The 23,450-nt window shown below is 40.0% G+C and overlaps 1 protein-coding gene and 2 long non-coding RNA genes across 3 annotated transcripts; 2 read left to right on the top strand and 1 right to left on the bottom strand.

Annotated features, from left to right (window-relative positions):
- The first annotated feature begins 3,371 nt into the window (after positions 1-3,371).
- Positions 3,372-11,189, top strand: LOC130464357 (uncharacterized). The gene is made up of 3 exons (XR_008924739.1): positions 3,372-3,536; positions 7,369-7,470; positions 10,974-11,189. It is a non-coding gene; the product is annotated as an uncharacterized lncRNA (long non-coding RNA).
- LOC130464358 (uncharacterized) lies at positions 8,729-10,365 on the bottom strand. The gene is made up of 3 exons (XR_008924740.1): positions 10,099-10,365; positions 8,839-8,928; positions 8,729-8,744 (listed from the first exon to the last, which is right to left on the bottom strand). It is a non-coding gene; the product is annotated as an uncharacterized lncRNA (long non-coding RNA).
- A 1,524-nt stretch (positions 11,190-12,713) lies between the features above and the next one.
- On the top strand, positions 12,714-13,207 carry LOC130464356 (uncharacterized). Its single transcript, XM_056833897.1, has 2 exons — positions 12,714-12,954; positions 13,042-13,207. Exons 1-2 carry the CDS (start codon positions 12,748-12,750, stop codon positions 13,192-13,194), a joined length of 360 nt encoding a protein of 119 aa, XP_056689875.1. The 5' UTR covers positions 12,714-12,747; the 3' UTR covers positions 13,195-13,207.
- Positions 13,208-23,450: the final 10,243 nt, after the last annotated feature.

Below are 23,450 nucleotides of genomic sequence, written 5' to 3'. Positions count from 1 at the left end.
ATAAAAGGAGAAATAGCAAAGTCAAAGTGGTTAGTTTTTTGAGAACCGTGACGCACCTCTCAAGGGTTCGTCGTAATGTGTCCCTTTTCCATGGTTTAATTTCTTTCCTCGCCCTTTTATGAACTGTTAAACTAACTAAAATCTGATTGTTCGATCACGCTTAATAAATATGATATTTTTGGGAAATTGGATTATCATGCTAGGTCCCTTAAAACAATCTAAATCAGATAATTACGTTCGATCTAGTACTATATGTTGCATATTGATAAAATCAACTCAGATTAGTTTAATAGTTAACACATGTCCCTTCAATTATTTATGCTGAGCTAGTAAGGATATCCTGCCTCTGGAGTTATCGAAGAGCGAGTACTCCTCTCGGTAGTTACAGTCCCCCGAACCCTCAATCTCTACCCTGCGGGTGTACGTTGAGCGATCCCCACCACCAGGGATCACAAGGGAACCTACGACCGTCGTGGTCAAACATAGTTGCACTCCCTTTATGTCACGATAACCGGGTTTTGTCAGTTTTTCTCATTGTCGTTAAAAACTGAATGGCGACTCCTATATTACTAGTCAATTGGGTGTAAACTCACAGGAAATCCAATTACACTTGATTTGACAAAAAGAAGCGTCACACCCACGAGGGACGAGGTCACGCATTAGCCTCGTGCTTTTTCGACCCCCTCACAATGGCGACTCCACTGGGGATAGTGAAGGAACTACTCGTTCTTGTAGGTAATCAAAATAGCCGAAGGGTGAAACGATCCTACCCCGCGTTTATTTCCCAATCAAGTTGGGACGACCTGAAAATCAGCATATTAATGTGACCGGGCAGAACCGCATAACGAATCTTGGCTCCCTTGGTGTTTCATCTGGGGAGTTGGGACTAAGGATACCCATCGCCAACCGGGGGGTGCATACGCTTCGAATGTTGTCCACTCGGCACTTTAGCTAGTAGTACACCCGTCCCAAACCCAATCGCTCGCCCATTAGGTCCCTCTCGCCTGCATGCCCCCTTGGCTTGCACTTGCGGGTTGGCCTCTTGAGCGAAATTCGTCTGCTGAAGACACTACCTCGACCGGGGCATGTGTTGGATCTACGATAGAAGCGGTACCAAGCCAGGCGCAAATAACTACCCATAGAAGCCTATCATAAACTACATGACATATTATTATTGCCTCATGATGGAATGTTAGTTATGTGTAGCGAAATATATGATTGTGTGTGACAAACTGTCCTAGAAAAACCAACGACCTTAAAAAATTGCCCAATCATTCATGAACCAATTTGCTAAAGAGTTATACCGAAACACGTGTTCCGCAAACCCGAACGATCGCCACAAAAATAAGCGACGCTCGGGATGGCCTGTAACGAATCCCATAAACGATGCACAACGCGTAAAGGATGTTATTAGGCAAGCACGCAAAATCGAAGTCGCATAAACGAAAGTAGACGCAAACGGAAAACGAGAACCAGCCAGGGACGCATTTTCAACGCCCCTGGCTGGGCGCCAGAATTTCTAACGCCCTACGCTGGGCGCTGAAGTTGCTTCTTGGCCTTCTGGTCAGGCGCAGTAGCCTCGGTGCCCGCGCAAAAGGAAAATACGTAGCACAAAAAAAAGTTCGTAAAAAGGATTGCTACGGGGGCGTAAGAAAAGTACTCGATTTCAAAAGCGACTCGTAAAAAATTAATAACTCTTTGTGTCGTTGTTAGGCCTCCTACGACAACAATGCTCGGCACTGAAAACCGAACATGCTAACAATTATGGATGTCGCACGGGCAAGTGTTTCGAAAATCCAAAGAATGACCAAAAGAAAAAAAAAAAAAAACTAAAAAATGTACCAACAAAAGAAAGAGTGAAAAACCAATAGAGAGAGTCGATTTCTAGACTAAGTAATACTTGAAACTTTGGGACCTAAACTTTAGCTTATCTTATGCATAGGACTGGTCCTGCCACTTGGTGCCGATCAGGAAATCAACGGTTAGTGCGCCTCGAAGATACATCGCCAGCACCAGGTTTAGTGACTCCAAGCTCCGTCCGTCATCCCTCATTTCAAGGATCTCCGTTTCCCCAACCTCGATTCGCACCCTCAAACATGTCCATCGAAGAATTGCAAGAGCAGATGGCTCAAATGACCTAACTCATGGGCCAACTGAAAATGGAAAACGAAGCCTTAGCGGCTGCGCAAGCCAAAAACGACCTCGATAACGAGAAGAGGATTGAAAAAATGGTCCTACAGCAAACCATGGGGAGCAAGTACTTCTCCCTCGATCCTAAACCTTTTCCTGGCAAACTACCTGAAAAGTTTAGTTCATCTGACTTACCAAAGTTTAAAGCCACGTACAATCCCCGTGATCATCTATTGAGCTTTGTGAATGCCATGAACTTGAAAGGCGTGGACAAGTCCATGTATTTACCTGCCTTTCCCTTGTCCTTGGAACCTGTGCCGCTCAAATGGTACTATCACCAGGACCCTAAGCTCTTCCCCACTTGGGAAGACTTTGTCAATGTCTTCATCAAGCAATACTCGTCGAACATGGATTTTTAAGTCACCATGCGCGAGCTGGAAGTTCTCTTCCAAAAGAAAAATGAGGGTTTCACAACCACTAGTAGAAAAAACCCCTGTTGCAGCCCCCTTGTTGCAGCGTACAAGTATAAATACGCTTCAACAACCAGTCGGTCAACGCGGGTCAAAACCTTTAAAGGGTTATCGCAGCGTACATTTTAGTTGTTCGCAACAAATGCGTTTGTTGCAGCGTACAAAATAAAAGCCCGCAGCAACAACCCGAAGTTATTGCAGCGTACATGTTAATGCCCGCTGCAACAAGTCCGCGTTTCAAATTAAAATTTTTACTTTCCTAGTTGCAACGTACAAACCGCGCTCAAACGAGAAACGTACGTACGTTGTTCCTTCTCTGCTATAGCTCCAAGCCTTTTCCCTTAAACAAATATCCAAGGTCGCCGTCGAACTCAGCCCTGCGTCGCCGTCGAACCCAAGAGTTGCTCAGCCCTGCGTCGCTGTCTTGGTTCCGTTGGTTGCTCATCTCCCCGTCGCGTCGTGGTTCAGCCCTGCGTCGCTGTCTTGGTTCCGTGGTTTCGTGGTTCAGCCCTGCGTCGCTGTCTTGGTTCCGTGGTTCAGCATCTCCCCGTCGCGTCGTGGTTCCGGTGGTTGCTCGGCGTCGTGGTTCCGGTGGTTTCGGTATGGTGTGTTCAATTTTTATTTTCGTTTTTTATTTTCGTTTTCAGATTAGGGTTCAATTTTAGTTTTTGATTTTCGTTTTGATTATTGTTTTTGATTTTCGTTTTTGATTTTCGTTATGATTTTCGTTATGATTTTCGTTTTTGATTTTCGTTTTGATTTTCGTTTTGATTTTCGTTTTTATTTTGATTTTTTTGGCTGTTTTTCAATTATTTCTTTAATTTGCAGTTAATTGTGAAGATGGGTAGATACGCATATGGTTGAAGAGAGGGGCGATGATCGTACTGCCAGCATAATCTATCATCGTGCTTGTTCGAATTTCAACAATTGCATAAGGTATTGATGTATCTAATTATCTTCATAAAATTTCTCTTTTCCTCTTTTGAAAGTTGAAATCAATAGTACAGTAAGTGCATATCATTTTTACGATAAATAAAATTTGGATAAGTATAGTAAGTGTAATAATAAAACGTGTACATTAGTATTCTATGCTTAAGTATCCATTCCGTTTTACTTATTAGGACTGTTTTTGGACTTCTAATATCACTTCAGTGAAGCATTGATAAACTTAAATGATGTAACCAAAGATTTGCGGAACTTCTTAATGATTTTGTGACTTCTTAATATATGTGTTTATGTGTGGAACCTTTTGTTGTTGTTATTAGTAATGAGTCGTCGTTGGATGTATGGTGACCATACTACGGCAGAATACTTGAGTGGGGTCGCAGAGTTCATTAGATGTGCTTTAGCACACCAACGGAGTACAAAAGCCGAAAAAATCTATTGTCCCTGCCGTGATTGTAACAATATCAAGCGGTTAGGTGACATTGATGAAATTGAGGATCATTTATTTCGCCGTGGGTTTAAGCAAGATTACCATGTTTGGTTTTGGCATGGTGAAACAATACCTGATCGTCCAAGTTCTAGTGTCCCTGAATTTGATGTTCAGAGTAATGAGAGTGATGATGATATTTATGAGAATAATGAGACGGATGATGATGAGGAAGAAGATGATGAAATAAATGAGATGATGGATGGGCTGAAAGATCACTTGGACGAACAACCTCAGATGTTCGAACAAGTATCAAAGGCTGCTGAAACTCCATTGTATCCCGGTTGTACAAAATTCAGCAAGTTGGAATGTGTGTCAATACTTTACAACCTCAAATGTAAAGGTGGTTGGAGAGATGAACACTTTGACACCTTATTGGAGTGGGTAGGTGAATTTTTGCCGGAAGGGAATGATATCCCCACCTCTACCTATTATGCCAGGAAATTGATGTGTCCCTTAGGCTTAGAGGTCGACAAGATAGATGCTTGCCCAAATGATTGTATGCTTTACAGAAAAGAGCATGAACATTTGGATGAGTGTCCAACATGCGGCGCATCTCGTTACAAACGCAAAGGGGCAAATTCAGCTAAGAGGGGCCCGCCTGCTAAGTCTTTGTGGTATCTTCCAATCATACCTAGGTTTGAGCGTATGTTTTCATTGAAGAAACAAGCAAAAAACTTAAGGTGGCATGCGGAAGTGAGGAAGAAAGATGGACTCCTTCGACATCCTGCAGATTCTGTTCAATGGAGAAATATTGATAAGAAATATCCTGAATTTGGTAAGGAGGTTAGAAATCTAAGGCTTGCTTTATGTGCAGATGGTGTGAATCCATATGGAACTCTAAGCAGTCAACATAGCACATGGCCGGTTCTTCTAGCAATTTATAATCTTCCTCCATGGCTGTGTATGAAGCGGAAGCATATCATGTTATCACTCCTCATCTCGGGGCCTAAGCAACCTGGAAATGACATAGATGTGTACCTGGCTCCACTCATAGATGATTTGAAATTATTGTGGAATGAAGGTGTTTCAATGTTCGATGCACACACCAATTCAAGCTTTACATTGCGAGCTATGGTTTTTTGTACCATAAATGATTTTCCGGCATATGGAAACTTGTCTGGATACAAAACCAAAGGAGAACAAGCATGCCCTATATGTGAAGAGGACATGAAGCCCACATGGTTGCATAATTTCAAGAAAAATGTTTACCCAGATTTCAGGAAGCACCTCAGTCGATATCACCATTATCGTAAGAAGAAGAAAGAATTCAATGGGTTCACCGAGGAAAGAGTAGCTCGTACGCCTTTGACAGGATCACAGGTTTATGAACGAATAAAAAATGTTGAAACCAAATACGGCAAGTGCTACAAGTCCAAGTCTAAAAAGGGTGTTTTGTGGAAGAAAGTATCTCCATTATGGGATCTTCCCTACTGGAGAGATTTGTCGGTTAGGCATTGTCTCGATGTAATGCACATTGAGAAAAATGTGTGCGATGCTATCATTGGGACTTTGCTAAACATGCCTGGAAAGACTAAGGACAATGAGAATGTGCGGAAAGATATGAAAAAGAGGAATATTCGACCAGATTTGTGGCCTGTTAAAAAATCTGGTGCGGGTGGTACTAAGACTTATCTGCCTCCAGCGTGTTACACAATGTCAAGAAAGGAGAAGAAGCAGTTTTGTGAGTGCTTACATGGAATTAAGGTTCCCTCGGGATATTCGTCGAATGTAAAGCGCCTAGTATCTCTCTCGGACCTTAGGTTGGTTGGTATGAAGTCTCATGATTGCCATGTAATGATTAATGTGTTTTTGCCAATTGCACTTCGTGGGATATTGCCGAAACACGTGAGACATGTTATAACAAAACTTTGTGTGTTTTTCAATTCTATATGTGCTAAAGTGATTGATCCGGAGAAATTAGATTCTTTGCACAATGATATTGTTGAAACTTTGTGTCGATTTGAAATGTACTTTCCACCATCTTTCTTTGATATTATGGTGCACTTAATTGTCCATTTAGTTCGAGAAATCAAGTTATGTGGTCCGGTGTTCTTAAGATGGATGTATCCTTTTGAGAGATTTTTTGGGCATTTAAAGGACAAAACAAAGAATTGGGCAAGGCCGGAGGGTAGTATCATTCGGGGAGTCCTTGAGGAAGATATATCTCAATATGTAGCTGAATTCTTAACAAGGCTTGAGCAAATAGGTCTTCCAAAATCTCGTCATGCAGGGAGGCTTGAAGGGCATGGGGTAATTGGTAAAAATGTGATCTCGCCTCCATCTGAAAGGAAGAATAAGGCACATCTTTGTGTGTTGCAGCATCTTACCGAGGTCAATCCTTACATAGATAAGCATTTGCTAGAATTGCAACAAAAGAATCCTAAGTTGAAGGAAAGAGCGTTGATGCAAGAACATAATCGCACATTTGTTGATTGGTTTAAGAAGGAAGTAGCCGAGGAAATGAAAAAAAATCTAGATGTTTCTGAAATGGTCCAGTGGTTAGCTCGAGGTCCTCGACTATGTGTTCTGTCTTATGAAGGGTATGATATCAATGGGTTCACATTCTACACTAGAAGACAAGATGAAAAGAGTGTGGTGCAGAATAGTGGAGTGAAGCATGTTGCAGCATCTAGGGTCTATGCAAGCGCCAAGGATAGAAGACCGGTTGATGCGACACAATCATATTATGGTGTTATCGAAGAAATATGGGAGCTTGATTACAACAAATTTACGATCCCTGTATTCCGGTGCAAGTGGGCCAACAACCATAATGGGGTGAAACAAGATGAAATTTTTCCTGGTTTAACATTGGTTAACTTTGATCGATTAAGTGATAGTGACGAGCCATTCATTCTAGCATCACAAGCTAAGAAAATTTTCTATGTGGTTGACAATGTTGATCCTATATGGTGTGCAGTTGCCCAAGGCAAGAGAAATATTATGGGTATTGATGATGTTGTGGATGAAGATGAGTATGACAAGTACGATGAAACACCCCTGTTACCAACGGCTGTTCAACCGTTACCGGAGGAGGAAGATGCAAATAATACTAATCATATGCGTACAGATCATAGGGAAGGAATTTGGGTTATAAACCGTAAATAAATAAGATGAGTTGGCTTCTGGGAATAGGTAATTCTAGCTAACTGAATATCAGATTAAATGTATCTTTTCTAGCATTTAGGAAGGTGTAGTTTGTACTTCCACATCTTTAATTCTTATTTTATACTTCCATTGTGTTCATGATTATACTTTTCTAGCTTTCTTTAATTCTTACTGTACTTCCACATCTTACTTTTGTTCCTGACCAAAGTTTTCTAACTTTCTGTGCAGATGACTTGAGATCCCCGAGTCAGAAATTTTCAGAAGCTTTCGGTGATTTGTGTCTTTTCAGAAGTTCTCAGAATCGGAAAATAAAGCACGTATTTACTTTTGGTGAGTTGTGCGTTTTCTCCTAGTGTTGCGCTAATTAACATGTCTCCTAATCTTGAGCTAGAATGACCTAAATCAAAACGAGCGGGCTTAAATTGACCTTAGTTGAATAAATTGACCCAAATTGACCTTAGTTGACTAAATTAGCATAAATATGAACCATAACTACCAAACAAGTCTCAAATGGCATAAATTGATTGGATTGAGTCTAGGTAAGTTAAAACTAATCATATTAATCATTTAAAAGGATTAAAATGAGTGTTTAGGTTCTTTAGTTCAAAGTTGGGAGCGGAAATGTCATTTTAGCTCTATATATGACATATAACGACCCAACGAGCCATAAATGTGCATGAATAGGTTCGAATGAGTTTTAGAAACTTAAAACTATGCATATTAGTCATGTAATAAGAATAAAATGAGTCATTAGGTTCTTTAGCTCAAAGTTGGGAGCGAAAATGTCATTTTAGCTCTATATATGACCTATAACGACCCAACGAGCCATAAATGTGCATAAATAGGTTGGAATGAGTTTTAGAAACTTAAAACTATGCATATTAGTCATGTAATAGGATTAAAATGAGTGTTTAGGTTCTTTAGTTCAAAGTTGGGAGCGAAAATGTCATTTTAGCTCTATATATGACCTATAACGACCCAACGAGCCTTAAATGTGCATAAATAGGTTGGAATGAGTTTTAGAAACTTAAAACTATGCATATTAGTCATGTAATAGGATTAAAATGAGTGTTTAGGTTCTTTAGTTCAAAGTTGGGAGCGGAAATTTCATTTTAGCTCTATATATGACCTATAACGACCCAACGAGCCTTAAATGTGCATAAATAGGTTGGAATGAGTTTTAGAAACTTAAAACTATGCATATTAGTCATGTAATAGGATTAAAATGAGTGTTTAGGTTTGTTAGTTCAAAGTTGGGAGCGAAAATGTCTTATTTTAGCATAAATATGAACCATAACGACCAAACAAGTCTCAAATGGCATAAATTGATTGGATTGAGTCTAGGAAAGTTAAAACTAATCATATTAATCATTTAAAAGGATTAAAATGAGTGTTTAGGTTTGTTAGTTCAAAGTTGGGAGCGAAAGTGTCATATTAGCCTAAAAATGAGTCCTTATGTTCGTTAGTTCATAGCTGGGAGCGAAAATGTGTAAATGGACTAACATCAGGCTTGATGAGCAGCACATACCAATTTGCCACTTTCTGAAAACCATTTGCTGAACAAAGAATGAGATTTAACTTCAATCAACTGGGACTGTGGATATCTGAATTTGTAAGGTGAAATTATTAGGTCAAAAAAAAGTTTATACCACGGTCTCAGAGTGATAAATTATCTCAAGCTGCATAACACATCCAAACCTGGAGCTGAACCGAATTGACAGCTTCTGAGCCAATGCTTTACACAATGATGTTTTACCAGTACCTGGGGGTCCGTGTAGAAGAATGATTCTGCCATTGAAAAGGAAAGACTTAGTAGAAAAAGAGAGGAAAAGGAAAGGTAGTCAACTGGGGTTGTTCCACTAGCAACCCCAGTGTATCTATCTAGAAAGAATGTAGTAGTGTTAACTTCAAACAATAATATTTGGGTCTAATCACAATGGAGCTTTTAAAATTCAAAACATGGTCAAGATATCTACAGGATTACTTTGTTATAATGATGACTTCCATACTGCTATTATAATACATTATTCAGAAACATATTTCCTGTTCAAAGATGTGAAATGAATGTAATTTTAAAATACAAATTCAGGGCATTTGACATCAGTACAAGTGAAAGTCAACTTTTAGGATCATAAACATAATTAGTGACTTCTAAAGCATAAGAAATGGTCTTTTCTCTATAGCATGCCTTCTTTTCAAATCTTAAGATAAATATAAAGGAAAAAAAGATAACGCAAGTTCAAGTATATTGGGCCCACTTTCTAATATGCGGAGTACTTCTTTCTCTTATAGCTGGTCTTAGATTAAGTAATTTGTGTTGTATCACACATTTTCTAGAATGCACTTTCAGCATGTGTCTATGTGACATACATCTAGTTTATTGCTACTCAGCAAGCCCGTAAACTTAACTCAGTGATCATCATTTACCAGCTAGAGTATCAAACAATGAACACTGAACTTCATAAATTCAATGCTTGCTAATCAGCTAACTAATTGCAAGCTTCTAAATAAATCGAGTTTGTAGTAAGAAGCTGAGCATCCTTAAACTACGTGGCTTTTGGCTGATGAAAGGACTGAACAGTCATACAAGTTAATGAGAAAGTTGCTGTAATCAGTTATTAGGAGTAACTGATCTAGGTGAGAAACTGCAATTAGAGAACCTTTAGCCTTCTCTCTGATAAATAAATTTAAAAAAATTCAGATGATGACCTGTACTCTGTATTACACTACTATTACTGTATTAGAAAAGAATATAGTTCTGCTTTCAAGAGGAAAAATAAACTTCTGTAGCAGGAACACAGCATAGAAATCTTCCATTTATACTTTATAGCATTTTAAACTCTCTCTAAACCGATCCAATATAATGATTAAAAAAACTGATTAAAAGAGAAATATGATAGTAGTGTGAAATAGAAAACATAAGCTATCAACAGAGCTAATAGATTCAAGACAACATACCAAAAATTAAGATATATGGGATAAAATGATCTCATGTTAATGATATTAGTTTAATTCTTATGCATATCTCTTATGCTGTTAGTTTGTTAAACAGATCAGAGACATTCATTACTAGATTTTAGTTATTTTAAACCTATGTAATCTAACACAGGTTTACAGTAGCTAAAATGTATGAATGAATATCTCTAATCTGTAGAACAAAACTAACATAACAAGAGACATACATAAGAATGAAACTAATACCACTAATATGAGATTTGTGCTCCATTACCGATTCTAAGACACAAAGAACGGATTAACACCCTTTTCACTAAAAAGCAATGCGCTCGCTGCATATCGCAACAATCTTTCCTTCAGTCCAGATTCGAAGATCAAGCTGCAGATGCAACAGTCATATTGTTATAATTCGAACAAAATCAACAAGGGGGGAACATTGCAGATCAGGTCAGCACAGATCAGTGCAGATCAGATCAGCATTGATCTGTGCTGATCTGTTCTGCACTGATCAGTGCTGATCTGTTCTGCACTGATCAGTGCTGATCTGATCAGCACTGATCTGTGCTGATCTGATCTGCACTGATATGTGCAGATCAGATCAACACAGATCAGTGTTGATCAGATCAGTGCAGAACAGATCAGTGCAGATATCACAGATCGGATCAGCACTGATCAGTGCAGATCAGATCAGCACTGATCTGTGCTGATCTGTGCTGATCTGATCAGTGCAGATCAGTGCTGATCTGATCTGCACTGATCAGTGCTGATCTGATCTGTGATATCTGCACTGATCTGATATCCTTCTGTATGCTAGAGCACTGATTTGCTGCTGCGCGCACATTTTGTAACCACTCTTCTGTATGTTTTACTTGATGCAGGAACAACATAGGTACGATGAATGAAAACCAAATTGTTGTTAGGCATGAATCAGAAGGTGGCAAGACTCCCACAACGGGTGACGAATCACAAGATGTTAGTACGATTACAAAGACCATTAAAGGCCGTGGTCCGTCAAAAGGTGTTAAAGTCGCTAAGCCTATGTTCCTTGAGTATAATGTATATAATGTCCCCGATGGACAATGGTCTCATGAATACGGGAAGCAAGTTTGGAGTTGTGCTACTAGAATTAATATTAACGTCCCATTATATCCAAAGGTAGATGAGCAAATCAAGAAGGGGTTTTGGGAGGAGACTAAGGTAAGCATTGGATATTAACTTGATTTGTATATTTTAGGGATTATTTAATTTGATTTAAATACTATTTTTATAATCTAACTTTTTTTAATTATTAACAGCTTATGTTCCACATTACTGATGATTCTAATCATTCGAGGGAGAATAATTTTCATTCTTGTGTGGCGAAACGATTTAGTTGTTTCAAGAGAAAGTTGGTGCGCCGATGGATAACTATGAAGGAAAAGAAGCCAAAAAATCAAACAAACAAGATGCCTTGGGATGTCTACAACCATATCACAGAGGATGATTGGAAGACTTTTGTTAAACATTATTTCCTGCCAGAGTCATTGGTAATGATAATATTTCTTTAACTTGTCCTTAAAGAGTTTTTCATGTAGCAAACTGACATTGGTTCTAGGACAAAAAGTTATCAGAAAAAACATTTATTTCCATCTTTTTATGTTGTCTTTGACAGCTTCGTAGTGAAAAGGCAAGGAAAAGTGCATCATGCAACAAGAACCCACATCGCACCGGCCAAAAGGGTTATAATAGAAAGCGACTAGATTGGATAAAGGATGGACGACTTCCACCAGATGCAGCTTTACCTATCTCGAGTAGCTCCTCGGTGAACTCATCAGTGACCTCAAATGTTAATAGAGTTAGAAAATACAGATCAAAGGAGTGGATTTTGGCCCATCAAGTACAAAATAAAGAGGGAAAGTGGGAAATTGACCCGAACGATACAGAAGTTGTTGAAATCGCAACAAAAGCTGTAAGTAGCGATAATTAATTAATATTTACTTGCTTTGATTAGAGAATATAAAGTAATTTTACTTTCCTAATTGGCAGTTAGAGTACATCGCAGAAGAGGAAAAAGGAAATCTTTCTTTCGAACAGGGTGAGGATGCCCTCACTAAAGCTATAGGGAAAAAAGATCATCGTGGGCGTGTCAAGGGAACAGGTGGCATGGTTGGTATCAAAAAGGCTTTCGGTCCGTGTATTCGACATAGTAGAAGTGACCATGGTGAAGCTTCATCAGAAAATTACGAATCAATCAGAGCTTCTGTGAAAAAGGAGTTTGAAGGTGAATTAGAGAAAAGGGTAGAGAAAAGGGTGGCAGAGGCCCTCCAAAAGCAACTAAGCACCTTGTTAAAAACAGGACAACTAAACTCCATTTCTACCCCGATACCTGATGACCTCCACTTAAATGATTCTGCCAGAGTTGACCTTGATGTTAGTGCTACAAGAACCACTCGTCACATCTTAGTGCCGCAACCACGCGAGCTAAAGGTACGACGTAGTCACTCTTTTTTAACATAGTTGCTTGATCCTTTTATGTTTTTAGTTGACATTTACTTAATAATCTGTATCACTTACAAAGTTGCATTGAAACCTTTGTTTATGAAGGAAAGGACTCCATGTCGTCTTGCCCTTAAGGAGAAAGTTTCAGGCAACAACATTGTCGTGGCGGATGGTATGGTACAACCCTCAGATGGTGCATTGCCCCAACATTTTACATCGATGAAGCCTGGTCACTATAAAGTCCAAGTTGATTTTGTTTACGACGGACATGTTGATGATATTCTTCCGGTACCTACGGGAGATGGTTTCACTAACTTAGGCGGTGCTCTGGGTAGTTTTGTGCAATGGCCCATACACTTAGTGATTTTCGAAGACGGCGAGGTATATATGTTTTATTGTTTAGAATGTATATGTTCACGCAAGCACATTCGACATCTTACCTACTCTTGTTTTTGTTGAATTTTAAAGGATTGTACTTCACCTCCTAAAAAGAAGTCCAAGTCTAATGTTTCTAAAGAGAGGGATGGTAGCTCCAAGAAAAAGACAACGGTGTTAGCGGCCCAAAAGAAGACAACAGACTTACCATCCAAGGTAAACCCTCTAAAACTCATTCGAACCTAAAATGACATTTCCGCTCCCAACTTTGAACTAAAGAACCTAAGGACTCATTTGATTCTTATTACACGACTAATATGCATAGTTTTAAGTTTCTAAACTCACTCGAACCTATTTATGCACATTTAAGGCTCGTTGGGTCGTTATAGGTCATATATTGAGCTAAAATGACATTTTCGCTCCCAACTTTGAACTAAAGAACCTAAACACTCATTTTAATCATATTACATGACTAATATACATAGTTTTAAGTTTCTAAAACTCATTCCAACCTATTTATGCACATTTATGGCTCGTTGGGTCGTTATAGGTCATATATAGAGCTAAAATGACATTTTCGCTCCCAACTTTGAACTAAAGAACCTAATGACTCATTTTATTCCTATTACATGACTAATATGCATAGTTTTAAGTTTCTAAAACTCATTCGAACCTATTCATGCACATTTAAGGCTCGTTGGGTCGTTATATGTCATATATAGAGCTAAAATGACATTTTCGCTCCCAACTTTGAACTAAAGAACCTAAGGACTCATTTGATTCTGATTACACGACTAATATGCATAGTTTTAAGTTTCTAAAACTCATTCGAACCTATTTATGCACATTTAAGGCTCGTTGGGTCGTTATAGGTCATATATTGAGCTAAAATGACATTTTCGCTCCCAACTTTGAACTAAAGAACCTAAACACTCATTTTAATCCTATTACATGACTAATATGCATAGTTTTAAGTTTCTAAAACTCATTCCAACCTATTTATGCACATTTGTGGCTCGTTGGGTCGTTATAGGTCATATATAGAGCTAAAATGACATTTTCGCTCCCAACTTTGAACTAAAGAACCTAATGACTCATTTTATTCTTATTACATGACTAATATGCATAGTTTTAAGTTTCTAAAACTCATTCGAACCTATTCATGCTCATTTAAGGCTCGTTGGGTCGTTATATGTCATATATAGAGCTAAAATGACATTTTCGCTCCCAAATTTGAACTAAAGAACCTAAGGACTCATTTGATTCTTCTTACATGACTAATATGCATAGTTTTAAGTTTCTAAAACTCATTCGAACCTATTTATGCACATTTAAGGCTCGTTGGGTCGTTATAGGTCATATATAGAGCTAAAATGACATTTCCGCTCCCAACTTTGAACTAAAGAACCTAAGGACTCATTTGATTCTTATTACATGACTAATATGCATAGTTTTAAGTTTCTAAAACTAATTCGAACCTATTTATGCACATTTATGGCTCGTTGGGTCGTTATAGGTCATATATAAAGCTAAAATGACATTTCCGCTCCCAACTTTGAACTAAAGAACCTAAGGACTCATTTGATTCTTATTACATGACTAATATGCATAGTTTTAAGTTTCTAAATCTCATTCAAACCTATTTATGCACATTTAAGGTTCGTTGGGTTGTTATAGGTCATATATAGAGCTAAAATGACATTTTCGCTCCCAACTTTGAACTAAAGAACCTAAGGACTCATTTGATTCTTATTACATGACTAATGTTAATTGACTATTGTTATAGGAATTTTCGCATCCAAAGAAGTCGAATTCTAAGCCTAAGTCCAACTTAGAGGTCGTGGGTAGTTGTGATCGTAAAACACAAGAATCAACCACCAAAAGCAAGAAAGCGGGATTTGTACACGATGCAATTCAAGGTCTTGGCCCGTCATGCAAATACTTGCAGTTTATCATGACTTCGGCGCCTGATGATATATATGATAATACTACCATCCCATTGGCGGCCTCAGTTTGGCACTCGGATTTTGATCAAGAAACATACATAACTGCGTCTGATATAGGAGAGTTCCTTCGCGGGGCGTTCTTAAACATTTCAGCGATCCAAGTCTACATATTGTAATTAAATGTTTTATTGTTGTTAATATAACTATTATTTCTTTGAAGTTTTTTCTCTTTATCGATCTTAATAGTGTAATCTTGTTTATTTTGTAGGTGTTTATTGCACGATCATGCCAAATCATTTGAAATGTCTCGGATTTCGTTCATTTGTCCCGAGATTATGTCAAGCACTAGAATCAAGGCCGACCCTGGAGCGCCAACAATGTATTTGAAAAACATTTTCCAAGCTGAAATTGAAAAGGAGAAGATGGGTAATCCTAACCTAACTAATTGGTTTTTAATCCCATATAATCAAGAGTAAGTGTGTTATATTATATAAGTTTCATATAAAATATTAATTATTATTGTTATTAAATATTTAATATATCATTTATAAATTATACAGAAATCATTGGAATTTATACGTGATGGACCTACGTAGAGGTTATGTATATATTTTCGATTCTGCTAGAGATCCACGTCAAACAGATTATGCATGGGGAATCTTGAGTTTGTAAGTTCTTTTGCTTACAAATTACATTAGTCTTTAAGAAACCTAAGCCAAAATCATATTCATGAGTACCCATGTTTCGTTAATTTTCTAGGGCATACCAAGTGTACAAGTGCAATGGTGGGCATTGTCCGAATAAAACGAGTTTTAAGTCGTGTAAACCCATTCATATAGAGGTATAACATGTTTCTTAATTAGCTTTTTGCTTTGTTTTTATTAATTATTGGCCTTGCAAGATAAAGTATTATGTTTCTTAATCAGTGTGCTCAACAAATCGGCGGAACTGAGTGTGGCTATTACGTTATGAAGTTCATGTTAGAGATAGTCACGTTACAACATGACTATGAAGGCCGGCTAGATGAGGTAATTAAGTAACTAATTGATTCGTATTCTAGACTATTAATACATTGTCATTAGTTAATTGAATGTTAAAATGTGACATTTCATTTGCATTTAATCGATCTAATGCTCCATCAATTTTTTGTTTTTGTAAGGTCTATACTCCGAGGACTGCGCCTTATGCTAGTGAGGAAATTGATGTGGTTCGTGAGCAATGGGCGAAGTTTTTTACCACCAAGTATTTATTATTGACCTGAGGGCGCTTGATCGTGTTGGTTTAGATGTTATAGAACAATCTTTTATGTTAAAATGTATGCGTACGTTGAAATTGGAACGTAAATATATTTAAATGTATCGGTATGTGCACTTTTGGTTTTGGGATATATACAAAACTCCAGTTGTTGTTTTTATATTTGTTATACAGGTTGCGTTATTCTATTATTGATTTGACAGGTTTCTATATTTGGTGCAAGGCACTCTAGGTATCCCTAAACAAAATTAGAATTTTCCCGCCAAAAGTGCTTTTTTGCAGCGTACATATATGTTGTACGCTGCAACAAGGGAAAAAAATTTCGCAAAAATTCAGACTTGTTGCAGCGTACAAATAAATGTACGCTGCAAAAAATTGAGTAATTCAGACTTGTTGCAACGTACAAATAAATGTACGCTGCAAAAAGTTGAGTCTTTTGCAGCGTACATATATATGTACGCTGCAACAAGTCCAAAATTTTGCCAATTTTTTGGCACTTGTTGCAGCGTACATCTAAAAGCCCGCTGAAACAAATCACTTTTTGCAGCGAACTTGTACGCTGCAACAAGTTCAGACTTGTTGCAGGCCCCCCAGTTGCAGCATACGATGTACGCTGCAACAGGGGTCTAAAAGCCCGCTGCAATAAGGGTTTTTTCTACTAGTGAACCTACTTTGCTAGATGAAGGTATCAGGCGGCCCAGCTAATCAATAGGCCTCCCGAAACAGAATTGGTCCAAAAATTCAATGACAATCTGGACCCAGCCTACAGACAGCACCTTAGGTACCTGGGACTTGACACTTTCAAAAGAGTTTATGATGTAGGAATAAAGATCGAGGATGATCTCGCAAAAACAATACAAAGTAAACCCGCATATAAAAGCAATACCTACAACAGGGGCAACACATCCCAAGCCCAAGAAGTCCATGCCGTAGAGGAGACTCCCGCCCGAAGAACCTCTGGAAGATGGGTTCGAGACCGAAAGTTTGCCCCACTCGGGTCGACTTTGGTACAAGCCTTTGAAAGACTAACCAATCAAGGAAAGTTGAGACCTATAGGCCCCACCCGTGACCCTCCTGTCAAGAACAAATATTGGGTCGAAGGTACTTACTGCAAATTCCATCAAGGAAATGGGCATGACACCGAAAACTGCTGGAATATAAAACATACGATCCAGGACATGATAGAGGATGAAGTGATACCTCTCCCTAACGTTGGCAAGCCCAATAACAACAAGAGCCCACTCGGCTCTTGTCACATCTCTCTCGACCAACCAGAAAATGAGAACTTCGACCCTACGGTGTACATTACACCCCAAGGTGCACCACTCGCTGTGGTCCCTATGGATCGAATCGAGAGCGAAGTGTGTGGTGTGTGGAATGATGATGCTGAAGATATTTACCTATCTCAAGTGTCGGGCCAGGACCTCTTTACTGAAACTTGGCCCGGGTATGCTCTCATTGACACCACCCCTCAGGAGCCCGAGGTCGACAACCTCACCCGATCCGGAAGGATATACCAACCGGATATTCACCCACCTCCTATGGGCGATATCCCAGTTAGGCAAACTCCTGAGAATGGACGGCACACCACTGTCGCGGAAGTCATTGAAAATCCTCTCTTGAAACAACTAAAAAGAACCAAAGCCGAAATTACCATATGGGATCTCATGTATACTTCAAAGGAACATCGCGAAAAGCTTATTCGCTCACTCGACCTCATCTCAGTACCTACCGATATCACACCTGACTCACTGGTTAGCCATGTCACGAGAGATGCCGGAGAAAAGGCCATAGTTTTCACTGACAAAGACTTACCCAAAGAGGGGGGTGCTCACAATAAAGCCCGTTATCTAGTGGTTGGATGCAAAGGACAAAACATCCCCCTAGCGCTCGTAGATAACGGTTCGGCGGTCAATGTTTGCCCATTGCGAACCGCCCATTGCTTGGGACTAGGAAATGATGACTTCCAAACCTCCACGCAAGGGGTACGAGCTTATGATAACTCCCGAAGGCCTGTGTTGGGAAAAATCAACCTCACCATACAAATCGGGCCTGTGGCACGCACCACGGAGTTTCAAATAATTGACATCAAGCCCACTTTCAACCTCCTCTTGGGGCGACCTTGGCTCCATGACTTAGGAGGTGTGGCTTCTACCTTGCACCAAATGGTTAAACTTAACCATAACGGGGTAATACTAGAAATCCGCGCCCCTCCTCTCGACGTCAGTTGTACTATGGTTGGAACGGCCGAAACTGCAGACGACCTTTATGGGTTTCAAATGGAAGAAACAATCCAGTTCATCGAAGATTATGATCCAGCATTCCTAGACCCGCATGCATCCCGAGTCATCCCTAGAATGCTGTTAGCTCAAGGTAATTTCCTGGAACCCAATTGGGCATAAGAAAGAAGGAATGCACATTCCATCCTTTACCCAACAAATCTACTCCCTTTGGCTTAGGCTATGAACCAACGGAGGAAGATATTGATGACCGCCTGTCTAGGCTACGCCTTAACAAGGCCAAACAAACCACCCTCCTTTCCCCATATCAAAGAACCCTTAACGGGATGTTCGTTCGGGAAGGAGAAGGACACCCATGCTGTGATTTCCCTAAACCCTTCGTTCAGGATGGCTTGCTAAAACCAGGATTTGAAATCTTCCATGACTGCCACACCTTGAATGAGGCACCCACCTCACCAAGACTAAAACAACTGAAATATTGGACGACCAGGCTCTATGGACATTGTTTAACGAATCGAGGCCTATGGAGGACGAGACTGTGACGACTACCCTAGCTTTACAAGATGAAGGTTTCGATCCAACCCGGTTAATCGCTCCTGCATCAACACTAGAAGAGATCGAGAACGGATGGGTGAAGACATATCAGTGGGTCAATGCAAAAGGAATAGAATTCAAGATGAGTACCGGTGAAGGACCAAAGTTTTACGAGACTAAACCCAAGGCTTGAGCCACATAGAGCACCATAGTAAAAAGCGCCTAGTAGTTCTTTAGATTGGTAGAAAAATAATAAAGACTTTAGATGGTCCTAAGACCCCTTAGAATATAGGTCAAGTTTGTTTCAGTGTGTTTTCCTTACTTTCCAAATTAATAAAGGCGTAATATTTCTCCTAAAAATTTATTCTAACACTAAGTAAACGCCAAATGTACTTGCAAAATACAAAAATAAAGAGGCGGCCCACTCTAGGTCCAACAAACGAGGCCCACTCGGTCTTGAAATAGTGCTATGGGAACCAGTTCCCGAAACCCACAAAATAAACCGCACCATCCCATTCATATCCCAAAAAAACCTAAAAAGTCAACCAGTGTTATCACAAGAGTCAATCCATGCAACCCAAAAAATCAAAGGAAATCAAAATCCAAAACAATGCAAATATTACCAAAAAACAGATTCATAAAACATAATTCCATCATACCCTTCACTAACAACGCGCACCTCAATCCACCCAAAAAACCTACACAAAGATTTTCATATCTTCCACACTCTAACTCCATTTTTAAAACCGTTTCGAGTCACGGATAGAAAAAATTAATCCGGACAAAAATGCATCGTACGCTAACAGCCAAAAAGCCTCTGAATTAGCCTCAAAATTGATTTTAAATACGAGCAAAATCAAAGCATTAAAAAAGGAAAAACAGAAATAAATGCAATAACACGTGAAGCAAAGCGTCAAAATTGACCGCCCAAGTCATTTTCAGCGCCCAGGGCTGGGCGCCGAAATCTTTGATGCCCCAGCCTGGGCGTTGAAACTCTCTGCCTGCCTAAATTTTTTTTTAGAAGTGATCGTCATTTTATCCGCACATAACGGAAAAATAACGAACACTTGGGGGGTACAACACATATCCAAATAGGCTCACCAAAAAATATAGCCATACAAAAAGTAGTTGAATTTCATTTTTTTTACGCGACTTACGGCAAACAAAAAACGGCAGACGAAAATAATGATAATACTTCACTCATTTGACCGATTAAGTTATATGCTACCACCTCAGGGCATATCTATTAAAATCTGGCATCCTAGACCTTATTCTAGCTAGAACTACGCGCAATCTGATTCTGACAAGATACGTAGGCAATCCTTACCAAGGATTCGGTCCAATCAAAAAACAAACATACATAAATTGTGCAAAAAGTGTTAGACATGTAAAAATATAAAAAGAAGGAGAAACAAAAAATGAAAATACACCTTTATTGAAAAATAATAAGAAGGAAAACAAAGTGCTAAGGAATGAAAAAACAAACACAACTGAAATAAATAAAGGGCACCTACACCCTAGCAAGAACTACACTACTCTAGTTCTTCCGGATCATCAAATAAAGTCTTGTAGAGGGCAATGTTCGCAGGATCCACCCCCATAGTCTTCTGCGCTGCCCCAATATCAATCTCCATAAGAACCGGCTCCTGGACATTAACTTCCAAAGATGCCAAGGCTTCAGAAACATTCTCAGTTATAGCCCGCTCAGCCTTAGGGGCACAGACAATGGTGGGAGAAGGATCATTATCATCAACTAGACTGGCCATTGTTTCTACAGGCGGCTGAGCCTTCCTAACGCATACATTGTTCCGGCGATGATCTCCGCGAGAGCTTGCATTTCTTTTAACAACAGCAGGCCCCTTCATGTTAGGCATCTTATTAGGCCTGAAAATGGAACGGGGAGGAACTTCCTTTCGCTTTCGATCAGGACGAGCTTTCACAGTCTTAATACTATAGGTACGAGGTTTGGCAGAATCAGGACCCTCATACTTAACACGAATACGAGGAATCAAAAGCTCAGCCGGCTCCCCATTTCGAGCATCGGTCCTCACAACTTTATCATTGGAGCTCATCCACAACGTAACTTGTAGTTTTCAGAAAGACCCACAAAGCCATTTGTAGCTACGGCCCAACGCGGGAGACCATCATAATACTTAGCCCACGCTAGAACCCGTGCTTGTGAAAAGGCCGCTACCTTAGGTGGTACCGTATCAGAAAAGGGGATAGTCTGCCTTAAACCATATTGACGCATGACTCGGTAAGGGAAAATATAAATGGGACGAGATAGCCCCAACAAAGAAACATAAACCGATACATCAGAACCCCCCGTCATAGTAGTCAAACCCCACCATGGTACCACCCACTTAATAGAACAAATGCCATAAGCAAAAAGGGAGGTCCATTCGGCCTCGTCCTGGCCTTGGTGCAAGTATTTTCGGTTACCCAAGGCTATAGGGCGATAATGTTTAGGATCGGCAGGAGCTTCCAAGAGTCTAAGCCGTTCCACGAGCCAAATATGCAAAAAACGGGTACGATAAAAAAATAATAAAAAAAGAAAACGGTTCCTGGGGCGCAATTTCAACGCCCAGGACCAGGCGCTGAAACTCAGCCCCAAGGCAGGACGAATAAAAAATGTGTACGCAAAAAAAACGTGTTTACGTGCGCAAGAAAAAATCGATTACCTGCAGTAATAGGGGGCTTCCCTTAAAATGTTCAGATTTGGCATCCTTCTTCAGCTCATCCGCACTCAGCAAAGTCTCGGCAACAACCAACGGCATAATAGAATAGCAACTTTCCATCTGGCTAATCAAGGGGATCAACCTTATGTCACCGAACTTGCCATTGTTATTCGACAGCAAATAATGATTCAACAAGCAAAATACAAGGGCTCGAATATTCAATTTCTGTTCGGTCATATTCTTACTAGGCCTAAAGTGGTGTTTTACAAGTTTTGCCAAATTAACTTCTTCACCTACAACAACTTCAGCAAGCATGTTAGCATCTAGTCCTAGGAAAGCCCCTATGGTTGTTTTACTCTCTTCAATAGTGCCAGGTGTCACGGTCCGAATGTTTTGGGCACCGGGCCGTGCGGCGCGCTCCTACCTAGAGGGCGGTAGGGACGCAAGCCTTGTGCGGAACGAGTTCAACGGGGCTCGTGAAGCACGAGCAACCAAGGTTTCTGAGAATGAACGCTCTTGTCTTTTGGCGACAAGAAGGGACGTGGACGCCGATCGGGCACTTGTGTGCGCACAGCAGTCACAAGTGGGACCGACGACGCGAGTGTATCTGTTTGAGGGACTTTGTTGAGGCAAGTAAGCTTAAAAACGAGCGACAGCACAATATCAATAAAGGCACACAACAACGCAAGTGATTAAGCAAAGGCAACTTCTGGTGAGAGGTACTGAGTCATACCCCTCATAGAGGTTTATTTTGAATTAGCTAAAAGAACCCAGTGAACACTGGAATGACAGTAACATAATAATCTTATCTAAAGCCTAGAAACTTCAAAGAAAAGTCCTAGAAAGTTTAGATAAGATCAATACAAGGGAAATTAAGAAAAGTACAATGCAAGGAAGGTTGGATTCTAACATCCTCCCCCACTAAAGATGTCGACGTCCTCGACGACTTACAAGATTACAAAAGAAACTAAAGAAAGCAATAAATAGAGAAGCTGCTTCAGTCTTCAGTTGAGGTGGTTCCGCGCTGGCGGAGCCTGATGTTGGCGCGGGTGCTGATGTTGCGGTTAGAATCTTCTTCATCTGGGTGGTAGGGTTTGAGCCTACTAACATGGAACACCGGATGTATCTTCATCCATGTAGGAGGGTCAACCTTGTAAGCACTCTTCCCAATCCGTTTAGTGATGCGGATGGGGCCTTCATATTTTCTGATGAGCCTGCGATCTCTGCCTCGAAGGAACCTTAGTTGTTCCGGCAATACCTTCACCATTACCATATCTCCCACATCAAACTCGACTGGCCTTCTGTTTTGATCGGCCCATTTCTTCATGCGCTTCGATGCTCGTTCTAGATAGGCACGAGCAATTTCAGTATTCTGTTCCCATTCTTTTGTGAACTCTCGAGCTTGACGGCTTCTCCCATCTTCGGTTCCCGCTACCGTGTGTGGTAGGAGGGGTTGTTGGCCAGTTACCAACTCAAAAGGGCTTGTATTCGACGCAGAGCTTTTCTGAGCATTGAAGCAGAGTTGTGCCACATCAAGGAGCCTGACCCAATCTTTCTGGTTGGCACTCACAAAGTGACGCAGATATTCCTCCAGTAGTCCGTTGAATCTCTCAGTTTGCCCGTCCGACTGGGGATGGTGACTTGATGACATATTCAGCGCCGACCCCATCATTTGGAACAATTCTGACCAAAAGATACTTGTGAATCTAGGATCTCTGTCACTGACAATGTTCTTCGGCAAACCCCAATACTTCACTATATGCTTGAAGAATAGAGCAGCATTTTCTTCAGCACCACATGTCTTATGTATCGGTACGAATGTGGCATACTTGGAAAACCGATCAACTACT

Source organism: Spinacia oleracea, chromosome 6 (genome assembly GCF_020520425.1).
Source record: "Spinacia oleracea cultivar Varoflay chromosome 6, BTI_SOV_V1, whole genome shotgun sequence".
Lineage (NCBI taxonomy): Eukaryota > Viridiplantae > Streptophyta > Magnoliopsida > Caryophyllales > Amaranthaceae > Spinacia > Spinacia oleracea.
Note: the sequence above shows the minus strand (reverse complement) of the source record. Positions and strands in the feature narration are given on the sequence as shown.